This window comes from Callorhinus ursinus, unplaced genomic scaffold (genome assembly GCF_003265705.2).
Source record: "Callorhinus ursinus isolate GAN/ISIS: 27379988/994484 unplaced genomic scaffold, GSC_fseal_2.0 scaffold13, whole genome shotgun sequence".
NCBI lineage: Eukaryota > Metazoa > Chordata > Mammalia > Carnivora > Otariidae > Callorhinus > Callorhinus ursinus.
In genome coordinates, this window is record NW_027397075.1 from 28748515 (window position 1) to 28769827 (window position 21313).

At 39.0% G+C, this 21313-nt stretch overlaps 1 protein-coding gene across 1 annotated transcript in view; it reads left to right on the forward strand.

The window, feature by feature from the left end:
* Window positions 1–16169: 16169 nt before the first annotated feature.
* The window catches only part of NTMT2 (N-terminal Xaa-Pro-Lys N-methyltransferase 2), a 32540-nt gene continuing 27396 nt past the window's right edge, over window positions 16170–21313 (forward strand). The window contains exon 1 of the mRNA XM_025878067.1: window positions 16170–16323. Within this exon, the coding sequence (XP_025733852.1) occupies window positions 16170–16323 (154 nt within the window). The remainder of the gene's footprint in view (window positions 16324–21313) is intronic.

The window sequence follows — 21313 nt, forward strand, 5'->3', positions numbered from 1 at the left end:
TTTTCATTTCTTTCCATGAGTTTTTTAATTTCTTTAACTTCCTGTTTGACCCATTCATTCTTTAGTATGATGCTCTTTAACTTCCATGTATTCGTGGTCCTTCCAAAATTTCTCTTGTAATTGAGTTCAATTTAAATTGAGAAAATTTTAAAGCATTGTGGTCTGAGAATATGCATGGTATAATCTTGACCTTTTGATACTGGTTGAGACCTGATTTGTGACCGAGTATGTGATCTATTCTGGAGAATGTTCCATGTACACTTGTGAAGAATGTACATTCTGTTCCTTTAGGATGAAATGCTTGAATATATCTGTGAAGTTCATCCAGTCCCGTGTGTCATTCAAAGCCCTGTTTCCTTGTTGATCTTCTGCTTAGATGATCTGTCCATTGCAGTGAGTGGGGTGTTAAAGTCCCCTATTATTATTGTATTATCAGTGCATTTCTTTAACTTTGTTATTAATTGGTTTATATAACTGGCTGCTCCCAAGGTAGGGGCATAAATATTTACAATTGTTAGATCTTCTTGTTGGATAGACCCTTTTACTAAGATATAGTGTCCTTCTTTATCTGTTATTACTGCCTTTGGTTTAAAATCTAGTTTGTCTGATATAAGGATTGCTACCCAGCTTTCTTTTCATGTCCATTAGCATGATAAATCATTCCCCACCCTCTCACTTTCAATCTGGGGGGTGCCTTTGGGTCTAAAATGAGTCTTTTGAAGACAGCATATTGATGGGTCTTGAATCCAATCTGATACCCTGTGTCTTTTGATTGGAGCATTTATCCATTTACATTAAAGTAATTATCAAAAGATATGAATTTAGTGCCATTGTATTACCTGCAAAGTCACTGTTTCTCTAGATTGTCTCTGTTCCTTTCTGGTCTTTGTTAACTCTTTGCCTCTCTCTTCATTCAAAGGATCCCCTTTAATATTTCTTGCAGGGCTGGTTTAGTGTTCACAAAATCTGTTAGCTTTTGTTTGTCCCAGAAACTCTTGATCTCTCCTATTCTGAATGACAGCCTTGCTGGATAAAGTATTCTTGGCTGCATATTTTTCCCATTTAGCACATTGAATATATCATGCCAGTCCCTTCTGGCCTGTGAGGTCTCTGTGGACAGGTCTGCTGCCAGCCTTATGTTTCTACCCTTGTAGGTTAAGGACTGCTTGTCCCAAACTGCTTTCAGGATTTTCTCTTTATCTCTGAAATTTGCAAGCTTCACTATTAAATGTTGAGGTGTTGACTTATTTTTATTGATTTTGAGGGGGGATCTCTGTGCCTTCTAGACATGAATGCCTGTTATCTTCCCCAGATTAGGGAAGTTCTCAACTGTAATTTGTTCAAATAAAACTTCTGCTCCCCTTCCTCTGGGACCCATATTATTCTAATATTATTTTGCTTTATGGTATCGTTGATTTCCTGGATCCTCCCTTTGTGATCCAGTAGTTGTTTTTCTCTCTATTTCTCAGCTTCCTTTTTCTCCATCATTTTGTATTCTACATCACTAACTCTCTCTTGTGCCTCATTTATCCCAGTAGAGCCTCCATTTTATTACTGTATCTCAATAATACCCATCTTGATTTCGACCTGATTAGATTTTAGTTCTTTTATTTCTCTAGAAAGGGATTCTCTAGTGTCTTCTATGCTTTTTCAAACCAGGTAGTATCTTTATAATCACTGTTTTGATTTCTAGTTCCAACACTTACTTGTATCCATATTGATTAAATCCCTGGCAGTGAGTGCTGCCTCCTGTTCTTTCTTTTTGGGTGACTTTCTCTGCCTCATCACTACATCCAGAAAAGAATAGATGAAAGGGAGAGAAAGTACAAAAAATAGCAACAAAAACACCAGAAAAATACAAACAAAACAAATCAGAAGAAAACAGAAACCAAAAAAGAAAAAAGAAAAAAAATCAAACAAGAAATAAAAACAGAACATAAAAATAAACTATATCCTGGGTGTATTTTGGTCTGTTTGTTAGAAGAAACTAGATCCCAAAATAGGAAGGAAAGAAAAACTTGTATATATATAATCAAAAATAGAATTGAATACAATGGACGGAAACCAAAAATGAAAAAAATATATATATAACATAAATCTAAAAATAAAAATTAAAAAGACTTAAAAAAAGAGTTGGTAAAGTAAGAAATAGCTGAAGAGGGAAAAAAAAACCTGTAAGACTAAAGAATAATAATAAAAAAACATGGATGCTCTATACTGTTTTCTGCTAGCGCTGGAGTTTTGCAGTTCTCTATAATCTATAAACTTGGTGTTAGCTGGATGCTCCTGCTGGTCTTCTGGGGGAGGGTCCTGTTGTGCTGATTCTCAGAGGTCTTTCAGGGCTGCACTCTCTTGCCAGGGGGCTGGGCTCAGTGCAAGCAGCTCCGGATTGCTCTATGTGGCTGTTTTGCTCCCTGAAGTCTTTCAACACCAATGAGGGGTGGGGGCTTTGAAAATGGTGGCGCCCTGATCTCTAGCCCTGGAGCTGAAAGTTCCCACCTCCCACTCTTCAGTGAGCCCTCACAGAAAAGCAGTCAGTAATTCATGTCTCCCTGGTTTCAGTCCAGACTCTGTGTTCATCCACCTGTGACTGAGCATTTTTATCTCAGGCATGCAACCCTCTTTCCAGTCTCCAAATTTATAGACTCCTATGGCATGGACCCGCCATTCCTCCTTGGGGGAGAAGAGGGGGGTCTCCCTACTGTTCTGCCTCTTACTGGGCTGCTGCTCAGAGAGCAGTTGCCTGACCACACAGCGGTTCACGGTTTATGGCAACACTGAGCAGAAAGCCCACTCCTGGGCTCTCTGAAGCTGGCTTCCCTGCTCTGATGCTTGGGAACTTTGCCACAATCAGGCACCTCTGTTCTTTTTGTGACCCTGGGGATCCTGAGACCATGCTGTCCCACCTGGGATTTTGCCCCACTTTGCCACCTGGGCACCTTTCAGGCAGGGAGGTCCCTTACTGGAGCAGACTTCTAAAAGTTCCAATTTTGGGGGCGCCTGGGTGGCTCAGTCGTTAAGCGTCTGCCTTTGGCTCAGGTCATGGTCCCAGGGTCCTGGGATAGAGCCCCGCATCGGGCTCCCTGCTCAGCAGGAGGCCTGCTTCTCCCTCTCCCACTCCCCCTGCTTGGGTTCCCTCTCTCGCTGTGTCTCTCTCTGTCAAATAAATAAAATCTTTTAAAAAAATTAAAAAAAATAAAAGTTCCAATTTTGTGCTCCACTGCTATATCACTTTTCAGTAGCTGGCTTACAGAGGCTCCCTCCCCCCACCATTTATCTTCTGCTATATCACTTCAGGTTCACTTCTCCACACCTCCTACCTTGCAAAAAGTGGTTGTTTTTCTATTTGTAGAATTGCAGCAATTCTTTTCTCAGGTTTCCAGTTGATTTCACAGGTGTTCAGAATGATTTGATAACTATCTAACTGAATTTCAGGGACCAGACAAAACTAGGGTCCCCCACTCCTCTGCCATCTTAACTCCTCCCTCCCATAGTATTTCTTTTTAAAATGTTTTATAGAATTCACCAATACTTCCTTTTGGGTTTGTTCAATGATTCTTTTCTCTGCTATTCCTAATTTGCTGAGAAACTTATTGAAAGTATTATCCATCCCCAGCATTCTGTTTTGTCATTTCTAGATTTTCCATTTGAGTTATTTTATATAAAATAATCTCTTTGCTATAATTCCCCATTTATTCATGTAGGTTGTCCATTTTTTCCATTCGATTTTAAAAAACATTTTTATCATAATTATTTTAAAGTCCTTGTCTAGTAATTCCAATATGTGGGCTACTCCTGGGTTTGTTCCATTTTATCATTTCATCATGGGTCATATTTTCTTGTTTTTTGATTGTATCTCATAATTTTTGAGTGAATGCAAGACACGGAGTAGAAATATAATATATAATGTAGTAAATAACATTTACTCTCTGAAAAGGGCATTTCTCTTCTTCTGTGAGGTCATTAATTACAGAATTCATTTAAAGTAGTCTGTAATTTGGGCACCTGGGTGGCTCAGTTGGTTAAGCAGCTGCCTCAGAATTTAGCAGGCCTATGTATCTATGTAAAAAGGTGATCTTCTCTCATTCTTCTTCCTCTCCTCTAGAATTGGACTACTATTGCCTCATCTTTGGCAGTGCCTAGAGTGCAGGAGGGTTTTCTCAGTTCTGCTGCTCCTCCCTTAGATTCGGGGAGAGTTGTGTTCTTGTGTCTTCAGAGTGCCATCTCTCTCAATGCTCCTTTGCTTCCCTCAGCATCAGACTGCTCTTGCCTAGGGCTTGGTGCAAGGCTTGGAGGGTGTGGGGGGGGCGTCTAGGGGAAGAGAGAGGAGATTCCACTTGCTTTTCTATCTGCCCTTGGACTTAAGCAGCCCTTGCTTGCCAGAGCCTCGGAAGGAATCTCTTTCAAGTCTCGTTTTCCTTCTCCAGTGGCAGACAGTTACTGTCTTATACTCAGTGCGGGGTCCAGAGCACAGAGGGGCTTCACTGACTTTCCCCACTCTGTCCTCAGGCTTAGGCATGCTCTGCATACCTGTGACTTAGCAGACAACTTTCTACTCTCCTGCCCTGTTCTCAATCTTTTCATGAACTCTCAGCTAAAGACAATGAAAAGAGTGGATGAATACTGAAGACTCTCCTTGTGTCCAGAACTCTCAAGATTTTATAATGCTGTGTCAGCCCACATGTAGCCTCTTGACCTTTAAAATTTCAACTGTTTTCTTCTTACTCATGGCTGTGGTAACTTCCTTCCCATTCTGCTGCTCTTTTAAAGGTGAAACAGTCATGCATATTGTTTCTCCTTAAAGGAACTTGCCACTCTTCTTGTTCTAGTTCATTAGGTTACTTTTTGACATCAGACTGAAGCCTTAACTTAGTTAAGTCATATTATCATTTACATTTAGCTTAACCTTCATTTCTTAAGTCAGAGTTTCTATGTTCTACATCATAAAATGCCCCTTCTTTTCCCTCCCACAGGTGTTTGTTCCCCTCCCCTGTTTGTAGTAGTTATCGTACTTTTACAGACATTTTAAAATGTCTGTAACTTTCTTGAAGGCAGAGATTATGCCTGTATTAACTCACTGTTATATACCCTAGACTCTACTGTGGAGCCTGGTATTAGGGGGGCACTCAAGAAAATATTTGTTGAATGGAATTGAAATTGTCACTTGATTTCCTGGAAGATATTTTGGGTTCTTGGCTGAATGATAAAGGAAGGGTGATTACTTCTTTTTGGATTTGAACAGTGCCACCTAAACCCTAGTTGTTTCATTAACAGTTTGAATTATCATCTCCTTCCATTCCTAGTGTTGTTGGGAATGTCATATATCCTTGAAGTTATGATCATGGTCTGGCATTATATAGTCTGTTTTTGTCCCATCTCCTCAACTAGTAGCTGATTGACTTTAGGCAATTATTTAATGACTCAGAATCTCATTTTCCTTATTCATTAAATACCTATCTCATTGAGTTGGTGTAAGAATTAACTGAACTAATGTGTACAAAGACCCAGAACCTAGTACATATTCAATAAGAGGTAGGTATTGTTTTCACTACTCTTTGATCCCCTCCTTATTGTTTTTCTAAGAAGGGAAGAAAGTTACCATCCATTAAAAGGACTTTCTAAGAAGGAACAAGCAATTTCACATATTTCCGTCTTCTAGATCCAGTATATTATTAAATTGCCTCTTTTCTTTCTTCTTTACTTGGTTTTATCTTAACTGATTTACTCAGGAGCTGTTGACAAAACAGAACAAAAGAAAGCCAAAAAGAATCCTGAGAGTCAAATATGGGTGTGTCCATATTAATATACTGAAATTTAATCAGGCAAGAACTATTTTATCCACTTTGAGGAGGTGCTGATATACAGAGACTGTAAACTATCCAGACACCTAAATATTCTTTATCTTTAAGAATTTTAACATTAGGGCGCCTGGGTGGCTCAGTCGGTTAAGTGTCTGCCTTCGGCTCAGGTCATGATCTCGGGGTCTTGGGATCGAGCCCCATGTCAGGCTCCCTGGTCAGTGGGGAGTCTGCTTCTCCCTCTGCCCTTCACCCACTCATGCTGTCTCTCTCTCTCTTTAATAAATAAATTTAAAAAAAAATTCTAGCATCCAGTTAGGTTTACAGGCACTGTGGGAGTGCTGAGAGTTAAGCCTTCTAACACTAAAGTAAACTCAGGGCATTCCTCTGAGAGCTGAAGTTCTTGTATGTCGTTTGAGCCCTTTCTTTGGACTCTTTTCCTTCTCTGGAAAAAGGGGCTGGAGAGCAGGTCTGTCTGCATCCAAGGGTCTCCTATTGTGATTTGTTTATCCCAGGAGCATATTTTAATTTCTTCATTGACAGTATCTGATCTAACCTATCCAATCTTCTGGTTTAACTGCCTGAACATGGTTTGGCTACTATTGCTTTTAAGCAGAAGCCAACCAATACTGGCACAGTAACAACACTGCCAGGAGAAAAGGTTTTGACCACTTGGTAACATTACTCAGAAATAGTGTCATGAGTACTAAACCAAATCCTCAATCAACTGGGGCAATCAAGATCAAGATTAGGTTACAGGTTGGCCTGAGAAACAGATTAGCATGAAGGACATAACAGATGCAGCAGTTATGCATCTAGTTAAGTCCTGCTTATTCCTCAGAGCTCAGCTCAAGGGTGACTTTCCCAGGACAATGTTCCCTGACTAGAACATATCCTCCTCTGACGGGTTTTCATGGCATGCATGTCTTTCCTTCTTAGCACTCATCATAAAGACATGCTTTCATGTTTCTGTGATTATCTGGCCAATTCCTATTGTCCTCACTAGGCTGTAAACTTCATGAGAATAACGGATTAAGATTATGTTTGTTCACTACTTGATCTTTGGTGCCCTGTACAGTGGCAGGATCATGCTAGGTGTTCAAAAACCTATTTTTAAATGAATACATAGGTGTAGAATAGGGTGTTTAGACACGAATTTTCATTCTATATTAGATCTTATCCAACCATCAATGTTCCATGATTCCCCCAAACTACAGGTGTTCTAAGCTTTAGGGTTTGCTCCCTCTCAGGTGATACGCAGTAAAGTCTACAAAGTCCTAGATGATCTGTACACCTGCTCTTCTGCTGGTCCTCCTTTTGTAAATAGCTGCTTTGTGTGCCTCTTCAAATCTGGAATTTTGATTTCAATCACTTGAATATTGACAATTGAATATTAACATTAATTAATATTAAAATTACTATCAATTTTATATTATTCTGGTCTCACATTGGTTAATGCTGATTTTAAATGTGGTTCTAGAGTTACCTGATTTTAAGAACAACCAATCCTCATGGTTTCCTAAAAATGTGTATATCTTAATTATTTTTTAATTATTTGGTAAAACTGCTCTGAGTATGTACAGAACTTTCACACATGTCAAAAACCTACGATGACTTTCAGGCCTTGATAAAACCTCCAGAATCCAGATAAAAGAAGTGTAGGAGATGAGGAGAGGAACAGGGAATGAGCGATGGAAAAATAGAAAAAGCAAGGAGGGGACAGTGTGGATAAGTGAATTGCCACCAGGAATTTTTTTTGCACTGGGTTTCTAATCCTTGTTCTATAGAATATGTGGAAGTGTAAAAAAAAATCTGGCTGATGTTTGGCTTATGGCATTTGGTTTCAAGATTCATTTTCATTTTGAGAAGGAAGAATTCTCTGTATAATGATTATTTTACTGGCCTCATCAGTAAATCTAGGAGTTGTTTTTCTACCAGAGGTGATGGATTTGCTGTTGATGTAGCCCTCATCTTTTACTCAGTCCCACCACTGGCAGGTTTTATAGATTTATAAAAGAGATGAGTCAATTAGGAATCCAGCCTGCAGTTATAAAGTGGAACAAAAGTTAGAAGGTTTAATTTGGCTTCAAATGCAAGTCTGCCTCACTTATTCTCTAGATAGCGTGGATGTACGCATGTGAATGCTAATAGACACAATATTTTAAATGACATCCCTGAACCCGCCAACGTTCCCAACTGCACAAAATATACTTGCTGGCCAAAACACTATTAACATCAGCCCGAAAAATGACCCAAGGGAGTCAAGTAGTTTATGACTTTGGTTGTCACTAGTTATTTAATTCATCCAAAGTACCTTTATAACTGGAATGATAGGAGCTTTCACAGTGATCTCAGAGATCTTGATAGATACACCAGGAGCAAAGGAGGGACAGCTTTTCAGCATCACTCCATTTTTGTCTGGCTTTCATCAGAGAGCCAGAGCAGTTGGAGAGTGGTCTACTGAGTCTGTGCAGAGAAGGGCCAGTCAGTGAAGCTGCAGGGCTCACCCTAGCCTCACGTTGGTATTTCACATTAATGTTTTTGTGTGATGCATACAATTGAATTGCTGGTGTCACCTGTGCCCAGGATTTATACAATTATTCTTTTGGACATAGTGGAACTAAAACAAATATGTTCTATCCTTAATATCAATCAAAAGACAACTTTAGCTTAAAAAAAAAAAAGGAAAAGCAAAACATACTTGGTCTAAGAAGTTACCCTGTGTGAAAAAGGAAGACTGTCCAACACATATAAATCATGACGACTTCTCTCTGTAGTAAGCCCTTTTTTCCCCTCAGAATTATCATTTTGTAATCAGAAAAGCCCTGGAGTTTAAAGTATACCTCGTACAAATGTCACTTCCAAGCTTCAGTGCTAATCCAGAGGAAATATTATCCTAGTGGTCTCCAAGGCCCAATGTCTAGGTGTTGGATACATGATAAACTTACATGGAGCTTTCTTAGTGAGATATAGTCCTCCAGAGGATTGAATTTTTCAAGGCTTAGTACAACCCAACCCCTTAAATAAGATTTAAGCTTCCCTTGTCAGGTTCTTTTAAGAGCTTTTTAAATTTTTTTTATTTGCTGCTTTGACCAGGTTCTAATCCCTAGTCCCCAGTGACAACCTTTGGGCATCTCAACTATTCTGAGTCTGCTTTCCCAGGGCCCGGTACAGCTTACACAACAGGAGATTTTTTTTTCCTCTCCCACAGAAGAGCCTCATTGAAATAATTTGAGATGGAAAATTGTAACAATAAGACTGTCTTGTTACTTTACTGATAATATGACAGATTTTTTTTTTTGCCATTTTTTCCCCATTTTATAGACAGTTCTCTTGAATGGATTAAATCATGATAGAACACTAAGTATTGGAAATAAAGAATGGGTCTACCAGTTTGTACCTGAATCTTGGACTTCCCAGTCTCCAGAACTGTGAAAAATAAATATCTGTGTTTAAGCTACCCAGTCTACGGTATTTTTTACAGCAGCCCGACAACAATTACAAATTTTAAACACTTTCTTGTGCCTAAAAATAATGGGGAAATTTCAAGGCCCCAGAAACAAGAAGGGAACTCAAAGCGAGAGTGAAAAGTTGGAATGGTTACCATTGCATCTCATGGAATTAGCTGATTAATATATATTTTCATATATATATTACTACATTAATATACATATTTTCCAAGGAAGGCAGCAGAGCAATGAAGGTAGGGAAAAGTTCCTCACTGTATTTATACAACTGTCTAATTCTTAAAAAGATAAAATAATCTGAAGCTTACACGGTATACTACATTTGATAACATTAGATGGTCACATGAATGCTTGTTTTAGAAAGAGAGAATATTTTATTTTGTATTATATATTGTGGATGGGGCAGCATATTCTTTTCTGTACTTAGGGCTCCTAAAAATTTATATCTGGTCCTGACCTATGTTCCGTTTCACAATATCAGAGATTAGTTTAAACAGAATGCTTAACCCCAAACCTAGTTCGCTAAATGCACAATGGGTTAAGTATGGAGGCTCATATACTTATGAAAACATTGTTGAGTAGAAAGCCAGGGGCAAATTAAGTAGGAGCCAGGGTATCAGGTGGAAGGGAAGTATGATGAAGGGGGGGATGGGAGCACAGCACTGTTTTCAAAGATAAGTCTACACAGAATTCTCATATATAAAAATTAAAGTCTGCTCTTCTGGCCCATGAGAGGGTGGGGAGAGAGTCCACTTGCTTGTCCACTTCATCATGCTCAGGCCCTAATCTTTAAAGAAGACCTATTAGTACTGATAAGGCAAATTCTCTTCACATTCCAATCCACATTTCAACTTCTTCCCTCAACTTGCCTTCCTACCGAAAGGGGAAATAAGGGTTGAAAACTGAAACATGAAGATGTCAGTCTGAGACTTCATCATACTTATTAACTCTAACTAAGATGAAGAAAAGAAGTATAACTTTATTTTATTATATTAATAATTATTATCTAATATTTTTTGGTTAAGGTGTAAAGATTAATTTGCCTAGATAGTGTTCTATGCACTTTTATCTATTCAAAGTCCTATTGAAATATGAAATTATGGAAATTATGTGAAATCAAGCTTCATGATATTTTAAGGGAGAGTTTGATAAGAAGTTGAATGTTCTATTATATTATCTATAATACAATAATATATATAATTTTTATATAATGTTTTATAATTCTATAGTTTATACTTTCTTCAACTAACATTAAGTGAGGAAAAAGAGAAAAGTACACACACACACACACACACACACACACACACACACACACCCCCAAACAGATGCTTTAGACAGGGACATTATTCCCTTTATTAGAGATGTGAATATATATTTTTTTAATTTAAATGTTTGGGGAATCAAACCCCCTAATGAGAACTAGGCAGCTCAGTTAGAATCTTCTCCTCCTCAGTAAGACAGGAAGGAGTCCTTCAAGGACTGCTTCCACCTTTCCATCTGTTAAATTGAATGACTTGACCTGAAAACTATGGGCTTAAATATTTCTTCAGCTGCAAAGGGTCACTTATCTCAAACCCCATTTTAATTTAATAAGGAACATGAAGTTGAAATCTGACTGCTAACTTTTAATCTAATTGGTTTATATACCCAACAGGCAGCCTTTCTGTACTCTGTGAAGCTCTATGGTGGATGTAAATAGTCAACTAAACTTGACTCTTGTACCATATATTCCAATCACATATCAGGTAATGGACTTTGTTAAGACTTCCAAATTATAATCAGGAGTAATCTTGATTGGGTGCCTGTTCCTTAAACAAAACAAGATAAAGAAAGAGGCAAATACTCTATATGAAGTTGGACCAGTACAGGGTAGAGTGAGGCCTGGTGGTCAGTTTGAGTTGCTCCTTTTTTGAACTATTTTTCATACTGCTGTCTCATTCTAGCTTAAAGTCTACTTCCATGCCCACTTTAGCAGAAAGACGCATTGAATTTATCAAGCAGAATTACTTATTCTCTATTCTCATCATTAATTTTTACTAAAACCTGTATATGAGAATATACATTGATGATTTTATCCTAAATTTAATTTCACTGATTTTGGATTATTATTTTAGCCTTCTAAATCTACCTCCCTGGGTTGCAGTTGAGAATCCTCATTCAGGTGCTTTTATTTCAGCCTTGCTTTAGCCACCAATCTATATATATTATTCTTCATCTTTTTTTCTATAGGATTGTTTGTGTTATTCTACCAGTTTGTACCTGAATCTTGGACTTTTTTTTTTTATAGGAACTATTCTTTTATAGGAACTATTCTTTTATAGGAACTATTTATTTAGTACCCAAATTTTTCTTTTTAGGAACTTTTCCTAAATTCTTTTATAGGAACTATTTATTTAGTACACAAATTTTTATTGATTATTGATGCTCTAAATATTTCTTATCTTTTTGTTAGCTGACCTTTCACTTTCTTTTTGGTTTCTTTTGATGACTAGGAGTTCATTATTCAAATATTAATCTAGTCAAATTAATTAACTCTTTTCCTGTATTTTTAAAAAATATTTTATTTATTTATTTGAGAGAGAGAGAGAGCATGAGCAGGGGAGGGGGCTGAGAGAGAAGCAGACTCACTGCCATGGGGTTTCGCTCCATCCCAGGACCACGGGATCATGACCTGAACCAAAGGCAGATGCTTAAGTGACTGAGCCACCCAGGCACCCCCTATGGTTTTTGTTTTTTTGCATCTTAAAAAAATGTATTCTTTTTCACCCTGGCATCCTAAATATGTTTCCCTATAACTTGTTCAAAGAGTTTTAAAATTGTGCTTTCCACCCTTAAGTCTTCAATCTACCTGGAGTTGGTTTGTGCAGGATATGAGGTAGGGACCCAATTTGTACCAACATCAGGACTTTTATTGAAAATATTTTTTCCCTATTGCAATACTGTCTCTGTCTTATATCAACTTACTATGTATAAATAGATTTGTTTGGGAGCTCTACCTTGTTTTAGTAATCTTTTTACCTATTCCTGTACTAATAATACACTGTCCTCATTTTCTTCTCCTGAAGTAGATTTTTTAAGTTAATTTTTCAGTGAGTGCCTATGAATGGTAAATTCAGTCTTGACCTGAAAATAACTTTATTTTATTCATTTTGTTGAATTTTCAGTATCAAGTATTATGGAATTTTAATTTGATAGGCAGTTTACATTTAGTGGAATTTCCAAAATACTTAGCTTATCATACTACTGAATGAAAATGTTTTCTATATATTTTTTCCTTTATCTTTTTTTACTCTGGGTCTCTCTTCATGATCATCTGTGAGAAGGCAAACCAATCTGAATAAATTCAGAGTTCCTACCTTCTCTTGCTACTGTCATGTTTCTTTCCTCTACATTTGTTGCCTTCCTTTCCTGCCTGGAAATTAGATGCCTGTGGTAGACTCAAGATCTAGATCTTAACCTCACTCACTCTGTGTGAATATAGGTGAGTGGTGTGAGGTGGTAACAAAGAGAGCATTTCAGCTGGGAAGGAAAAATTATTTGCATAAGGAAACAAATGCAATGAGCCAGAAACTTGGTGCAAGCTATACCAGTATGAGAAATAGTCACAAAATCTAGCACGACTCATAGAGATAAACAAAAGCTGACAAAGGCATTTTGTATAAACCAATCAGTCTTTCATCTCCACTCAGGAATTATGGGTCTGAAATATAGAGGTTTTAGAGCATTTAATAATCCTTCTCCAAACACAAATAATTAATGTCCATTTTATAGTGAAAGAAATTAATTTTTTATGTAAAAACAGAGAAACTTGCCAATATCCATTGCCAAATGAAGAATACTGGGTAGCTGAGGTCAGTGACTGCCAGTCTCTTTCCTAGGACCAAATATCCCAACCTTTTCAGCATATCAAAGGCCATCAAAACGTCACTGATGTTGAGGTTAAGAACCTGCCTCCTATTAGATGTATTGGCAAAAGCAAGTAACAAAGGAAGATCCCTTAGTTTTCTTCTGCTGCTGCTTAGTTTTCCCTATAGCAATAGAAAATTCTGAAGAATAGATGACTGAGCTCTAATGGCACCTTTCATTTGGATTTATTTTCTTTTCAACTTGGAAATGCATCCTGTACAAATAATGTCCTGGGTAGGTGGTGAAATTTCAAGGTAAGAGGCAGTGTCACATTGAAAATAACCCAAGAAGAGCCATATAGACAAAGTATTTTCAAAACCTATAACTTACCAACTTTCTTCCAAAGATCATAATGATAATACCTAGCACTTATTGAACATATATTGTGTGACAACCAGGGTGCTTTTTTTTTTTTTTTTTACATGGAGTATATTTGGTTCTCACAATGATTATATGACATATATACTATTATCATTATACTCCTATTACAGAAGAGGGAAGTGAGGCTCAGAGACTAAGAATTCATCAAGGTTGTTCAGTATGTAAGTGGTAGAAATGAGCTTCTATCTTAGACAAAGCTGCTTCAGTTAAGAACTTTTCTTCTTAACACCATGAAATGCTCACTTTGTTTCCCTGTTCTGTTTGGTATCATCTACTTTATATCCATCTTCATGAGAACTGAGTACAAATGAGGCAGGATGGTATTTGTGTTAGATGAGACTCCATGTTGCCAGCAATGCCAACCGAAGCTGGCATTAAAAACAATAGATTTAGATAATGTATCAGCTTCCAACTGAAAATGGGACCTGGGAGAACACTGTGTATTGATTGGCTCAGGATGGGATGTTGTACCCCTCCATGATCCACACGCTGCAGCAAGGGGAAAATGGATAACTCAGATTGCAATTTGGGCAATTCCTGAAGCCAGGGATGGGGACAATTTCTTCAAAATTGAATGGCTGCCCCTTGAGGTGGATTGAGGGGAAATGAGAAAATAGAAGCTTAGGAAAATAAAGGAAAATAAGTCAGAGTCAAGCAAATGGAATCCTTACTTCCTTGTCCAGTAAAATTAACATGTAAATTAAACATAAAGAAAGATCATGGTTAGATTCCACATCTTAGAAAACTTCCACTGATGATGTGTGAATTAGCTATCTATTGTTGTGTTGAAACAAATTATCCCAAAATTAGGTGCTTAAAAGAAGAGACATTTATTTCCATAGGTCAGTAACTTGGGCATAGCTTAGTTGGCTCAGGGATTTTTGCCAAGTTGGCTGGGGGAAGATCTTCTTCCAAGCTCACTCAGTATTGTTGGTAGAATCTAGTTCCTCCTGTTGCACTCCAGGCCTGCTGTACGGAGGGCCTCTCCATAGGGCAGCTCCCAACAGGCACTGGCTTCCCTCAGAGCAAGCAAGCAACAGAGGAAAAAAAAAAAAGTCCAAGATAGTCTTTTTATATCCTGATCTTAGAAGTGACATCCTGTCATGTCTGCCATATTTTATTCTTTAGAAGTGAGTCAGTAAGTCTACCCCACTTTTAAGAAAGAGGATGATGCAAATGTGTGAATATCAAGCAGGAGAAGGGGATCTTTAGGGGCCATCTTAGATGCTGCCTACCATATTGTATGCATTGATGCATCTGTGTTTGTGTGTCTACATTTGGAGTTGGTGGGTGGTCTGGAGTCACACATGATATGGGTCCAATAGAGTATTGAGTTCTTATGGACTTTCCTGTTAAGGACATTAGGGGGATAAAATGGTAGTCATGTTTCCTATAAGAAACAAATGGCATTTGCAAGTTGAGAGTTTGAGCCAGTTTAATAAAGGGACTATTTACAAAGGTGTAGGTAAGTATAGCAAAATTGCAAGGAATAGGGCATTACTCCAGGGTTTGGAACAGCCTGACACATCACTACCCCAAGGGCTGAAACAGTAAAGGAGGGAGCAGTTATCAGAAGTAGGACAAGATATCTGTATGAGAAGACGCTGGGCAGGAGCTGTGACTTTCCACCAAAGGAAGCAGTCAGCCTATGGCATCTCCACAGGGAAAGGGCCAGGGGAAATAAATATATCAGCTCACTCTCCTCCAGTCTCTTGCTTTCACTACCCATTGGCTGAACTCAACTAGAACCAAGAAGGCAAGGGAGTCCACTGGTGTTGTCAACACAGGTCAGCCTCGGGGATACACAGTATGTGGGAAGAGTGGAGAATGGACCCAGAGGAATGATCAGAAGTACAGAAACCAAGTGAGTACTTATGAGGAAAATCATCCCCATGATAGAGAGAGAAGAAGAAACAGGCTTACAGGATGAGGTGTTGTTTAGAGCAAGCTAGATGGAAGGGTTTGGTTTGCTGGCAGAGATGGGTATTTAACATCAAAACAGGCTTTCATACAGTTGTGTCTCTTGAAGAACCCTTAGAAATGGGAAACACATATCCACCCTTATGACATGATTTGGGCAAGATTGCACTGATGAGAGGAGCATGGTTGGCTAGGATGACTTAGAAGGGTCCTTGTAACTTGAGGATTCTGCGTTCCAGGAGACGTGATGGAAATCAGGAAACAGGATCTCCTGCGAAATATTCCCCATGCTTTGAAATGGAAATTGAGCTATTCCAATTTAGGAATCAAATTAAAACGAATAGTCAGGGTGTTAGTGGGTTGTGCTCCCCCCTGTTTGAAGTGGCAGCTAAAGAAGGCATGCTGCTTTTTCCTGGATGAAGCAGGATCACACTCAGCCTGTTTTCATCTTTACTTAGCACCTGCTGACTTGGAGTGGTGTCGCCCAAGCAGTCAGACAGGGGGGACGTGCCAGGAGCTTGACCTCCCGCGCATGCTGCCCCTCCCCCACGCCCCATGACAGCCTCTCTTGATACAGATGGACAGGGGCTGGTTTAAAATGACAGTCTCAAGTTCGTGTAGGAAGAGAGGGCTAATTCAAAGAAACAGCCAGGCAAGCTTCCTTTCTCTGTAGGAATAATTATCATCCCCCTTCACCATGGCTCACCTGGGAGCCCATTTTGCCTTTAGATCCCGCTGGCAGAGGACCGATGATGAACTCTGTCGACACAGCATGTCCTTTATCCTTCACAAAGCCATTCGCAGTGACTTCTTTCAGAGTTATCGCTACCTGCTGGAAAAAATTCCCCTGGGTAAGTGAGTCAGAACTACTAGATAAGGGACAAGAAAGGGGGACTGTGTGAAGTCGTGGGACCTCTGCAAGAGTTCTTGTCCTTAGAACAAGGACACTTTTCAGATAAGAAGAACCCACAACCAGTGTCAGGGGGCTTAAATGTTTCAATGGCACTCTTTCTTGCAGGGTGCAAAGATGAGGTGCTGCCTGGCAAGTCAGGCCTCTATTTTGGGATTCCCATGCACACTCAGGAACTGTGATTTGCTTCCCTGGGTGTTGGTTGGCCTGAGTACCAGGCTTACAGAAATTCATTTCCTGATTTTTGAAGGACATTTTTAATATTTGCCAAAATTGAGAAGGGGGGCAAATTAGGTAACTCAAAGATGAGAGTATTAATGTGGTAGTATGGCAACTAAGAGTTAAAAAGAAAGACTAAACGATAAGGTGTCCTTGTTCTGTGTGTGTGTGTGTGTGTGTGTGTGTGTGTGTGTGTGTGTACATGAGCCCACACTCCACACAATCCTTTCTGGTTTTCCTGAGTCACAGTAATAGAGAGCCGAAAAGGAGCAGATTTTAGTCTGTTCTTTGAATATTAAGAAAAAAACCTGGGGCAGTGGTCTGGCTCCCTTTTCCCTATTTCCTCTAGTTTTCAGGGAATTAGACAATAGGGCTATAAAAAGCTTATCGGGTTTGTCTACACTACTTTTCTCAGCCTCTGTGAAAGGGGTTACTTCAAGGAACTCTTAACAGCACTGAAGAGGAAATAACTTGTGATTAAAGAGTGAAGTGTCCCCCTTTGATTTATATTTCCCCCCCAATGAAAGCAGGACCAGTATGTATGACCCCCAGTCTCTTTTCTTAAGCCCCATTGTGCACTTGATGTGGCCAGCATTTGTAGACATCATAGGAGCTATGTAACTCTTTGTACTGCATTCAAGAAACTAGTTGCTAGAAGCCTACCAGATTTTCTTTGTATAAACGCATTTCTGAAGGGATCTTTAAATCTATACATACAATGCTTTCATCTCATATTTATGCAATGCTTCTTTAAAAATTTCCTTATTTATGATTTTATTTGATCCTCACAGCTACATTAGGGATGGAGAGGATAAGTATCACTATTTTTCTACTCCCACCTTCGCACCGTCACCCCCCATCTTACTTTTTCAAATGGGGAAAAGAAAATTTAGAGATGATGAGATCTTATCTAGACAGATCTCATTTAGATATCAAAGCAAGAATCAAGACAAGAGCTTTTTCCGGTAGATCACATTGCCCATAAGTAATTCTTTTAGGATGTATTATGCGTCTCATTTGTATCCAAATGGGAAAACTAGAGCAGTCCATTTGGAAGGTGAGAACGTTTTGGTTGCTCCACACACTAGCAAAGCACTGCTTTTCTAGAGACACTCTTGAGAGTCTTGTGTGTTGCATCTCAATAACAGTAGCTTGGTGGCCTTAGCTACAGTAGACTGGAGAAAGATATCAATTACAATGACTAAGATACTCACTAAGGGGCAGATGGCTGCCAAATTTTAAAAATAATTACTAGAGAGAAAAAGGAACTCAACTCTGAAAGTAGCAGAAGATGAATTAAAAAGGAAGAATAAAACAGTATCTTCTGAAAATCAGGTGAAAATTAATTGGGGAAAAGGAGACTATAATTTATTTTTGGTCTCAATCCCTTTTTTCTGATCAGTAGAGTCATTCTGATTATATTAATTTTTCTCCTCTGTAAGTGTGCTGATGGTTTATCAGTGATTTCCAATCTTTAAAAAATTATTAAAAAAAACAAACGTTTTGACAAAGTCTTCCACGGAAGCCCAGTGTAAAACAGGAAAAAGTGAAAATTTTCTGCTTAGGGTTGGGGACAGGGTGTGTTCCCTGCTCTATCCCAGCCTCACCAGTGGCTCCTGAGGCACTTCTGTAACACCCATCGGTTTCCATTAATACTGTTTGAAAACCCTTAGTCCATTTCTAAGCCAAACGTGACTCCATTTTACATAGTCCATTTTCCATAAATAGGTACTGCTTATTTTCTCTGACTCTGATAATTCAGCCCAGGAATTGGTTTCCCCTGAGAGTAACAGAGGTAGCCTATCCACAGTATCTCACTGATTTTAGCAATCAGGGGCTATATTAGTCTGTATGGACTATGCTATCCTGCAATAACAAACTAACCCTAAAATCCCAATGGCTGAGCATATAAAAGTTTATTTTATGTTTTTGCTGTATCATTTCAACACGCATTATGGGGGAGGGGGGCTGTGTTCCACATAGGCATTCAGGGATCTAGGATGATAAAGGCTCCACCCTCTGGGACACTGCTAGTCACCATGGTAAGGAAAGATAGGAGCTAAAGTTTTGCCTTTTAGCCCGGAAATATTTCGTCCCAGAGGGACATACATTACAAGTATTTAGATACCATTGCCCAGAACCAGTTATATGGCCCTGTCAAACTGCAAGGATGCTGAGCAATGTAAGGGAGTATATGTATATCTGGTCACTGGCAAATGTTTCTGCTGGGGGGAAAACATTGCATTTTAGAGATAGAAACACTGGACATTTCTGATCAATTCAATTTAGTGTAAGAGACATTTAGAGAGCTCTGTCGTGCAAAACGCTGTTTGGTGTATTGGAGAAGATTCAAACAATAAAACACAGTCTCTGTTCTTCAGAATTTTATAAACTGGAAATGGAGGCAACAGGAAAGGCAGGCTGTCAACTTTGTGAAAACTCAGCTTTTTTGCAGTGTTTTCTTCTCATGGCAGAAGCTAAAGCCTCTCCAGGAGACCATAAGCTACTTGCAGGTGCAGAAAGGAACCAACACATGTGTCTCATCCGCCAGTATGACTTTTATCCAATCACAAGTCTTCCGCAAACCCTTGATTATCTTGCTTAACCCTTGGGTTTTGCCCCTAGGAGATTTATAAGTTCTATTTGTGGAATGCATGTACCTCTATTAGTTCCCTGATGGGAATCTAGTTCCCATGACTCATTTATCTCATCCTCTTCTATATCTATAGAATTTAGCATTTACCATGGTTCCTGGCACATAGAAAGAACTCAGTATCTGTTCACAGCAGATTAAATGCCCCCTTAGTAATAAATGCAGATCACTAAAGTCTTGAGTTCAAATCCTGATACTGCTACTGATAGAGAAAGTCACCACTGCAAGTTACTAAAGTCTCTGACTATCATTTTCCTCAGGGCAATTGAAAGCATATGTATATAGTAAATAGTCAATGCTCAATAAGGATGAGTTTTTTCTTTTCCTTCCTCAGAGCCAGGCCTCTTTTAATGTTACCATGTGGTCTTCTCTAGAACAGGCATTACCAAAGACAATAGGCTTAGCTCGCTGTATGGGACTTTTCAGGTAGCAGGGGATAGTAAGCTTTTCAGTTTGAAATGAAAACTTAGCCAGTGGAGCCCTCCCCAGCTCCACTCAAGTGTTTTGGAATTGGTTTCCCCTCCTTTTTGATGATTTCAAAACTTCATAGAAATGAAAATAAAGCCCTACTTTTGAAAGGTTAGGGAATGGATAGTGTAGGGTCCGCACAGAGAGTTTATTGTTTCAGGTAATTCTTTGATTCCCTCTTTCCTGCCTTCCTCCTTCCAACTCCCTGCATTAGGTAGCCAGTCCCACAAGCACACTATGCAGGGACATTCAGTCATGGGGACATTTGCTGGAATAGCCATGGCTAGCTTCAGAAATTTGTGGAGAAGCAAGAGCACACATACTGCAAATCTCCAATGAAGGCTTAGCTATGCCACCAAATACAACACCTGTTCAGGAAGAAATGGGAGCAAGCCTGTTACTGTTCTCAGTGGTTTGCATGTTACTATCTCAGGGACTCCTGACAGTGTGCCTATTAGGTGGTACTGTTTTTTTCCGCACCTTATATACAAGGGACTGATGTGCCCTGGAGTTAAGTAACCTACTGAATGTCACGTGGCTGTGAGTGGGGGAGCAGGGTTAGAACCCAGGCAGACTGACTCCAGAGTCTGCCTTTTTTGAGCCTCAAAATCAGGTTGCCTCCCAGTGAAAATGGCAACTTGAGTTATGTAGGCAGCAATTTAAGTTTTACCACGTTTTTTTTTGACAGGAACATAAAATCTAGTCTATGAAGAGCATTGGCTTTGTACTGAGATAATCAACAAGATAGGCAGGCCGGTGAGTAGGTTCACGTCATCTAGTTATACCAGCAAAAGTGCACTTGGGGGTTTGGAGTGAATGATTTTTCCAAAGGTGGCTGTTTGCGATCAAATAGGAAATAAATAGGAAAAAAATTGTATACATCTCCAGTTTGTATACCAGTGCTCAAGGGGGCTTATTTAAGGCCCAATGGAGATGTTTCTATAAGTTAACCACTCAGTAATCCTCTAACGCTTATCCACAGTGTATTTCCGAGTACATAGAAGTCAATGACTATTTGTTAATCATATGCTGACTAAGAGTCTATTACTCCTGTACATTGTTAAAGGCTTAGTCTTACTTCACATTTAGAACAGTGGTTCCAGAGAGTTTAGCAGAATAGGGATGGGGTAGGACATGGCTATGACACTTCATTTCTATGTGATATTAAGTTACTAAATCTTTCTGAGTCTCTCACCACTCATCTGCAAAATGGTGAATATAACCCAAGTTTTGTGTTATTATTGTGAGGATTGAAAGAGATAATGTGAAGAGATAATATGAAAGTGCTTAGTATAATGCCTGGTGCCTGGGAGGTACCCACCAATTTTTAGTGCACATCCTTCACTTACCTCTTTCTTTCACCTGGAATAAGTTCCTAAGGAGGAAATTGATAACAATGGTCACCTCTTTGCCATCACAATTAAAAGCCAGAGTTAATAGAAACACTTCCCATAAGACATGTGGGACTGTCAAATAAAACTCAGCATATAACCATTGGCATTTTTGAAATTGATGCCCTGTGGAGGCATGGCTGCACAACTCATTGAAGAGTGATACATTGTTCAAACGTTTGCTGTTTTAAATTATTATC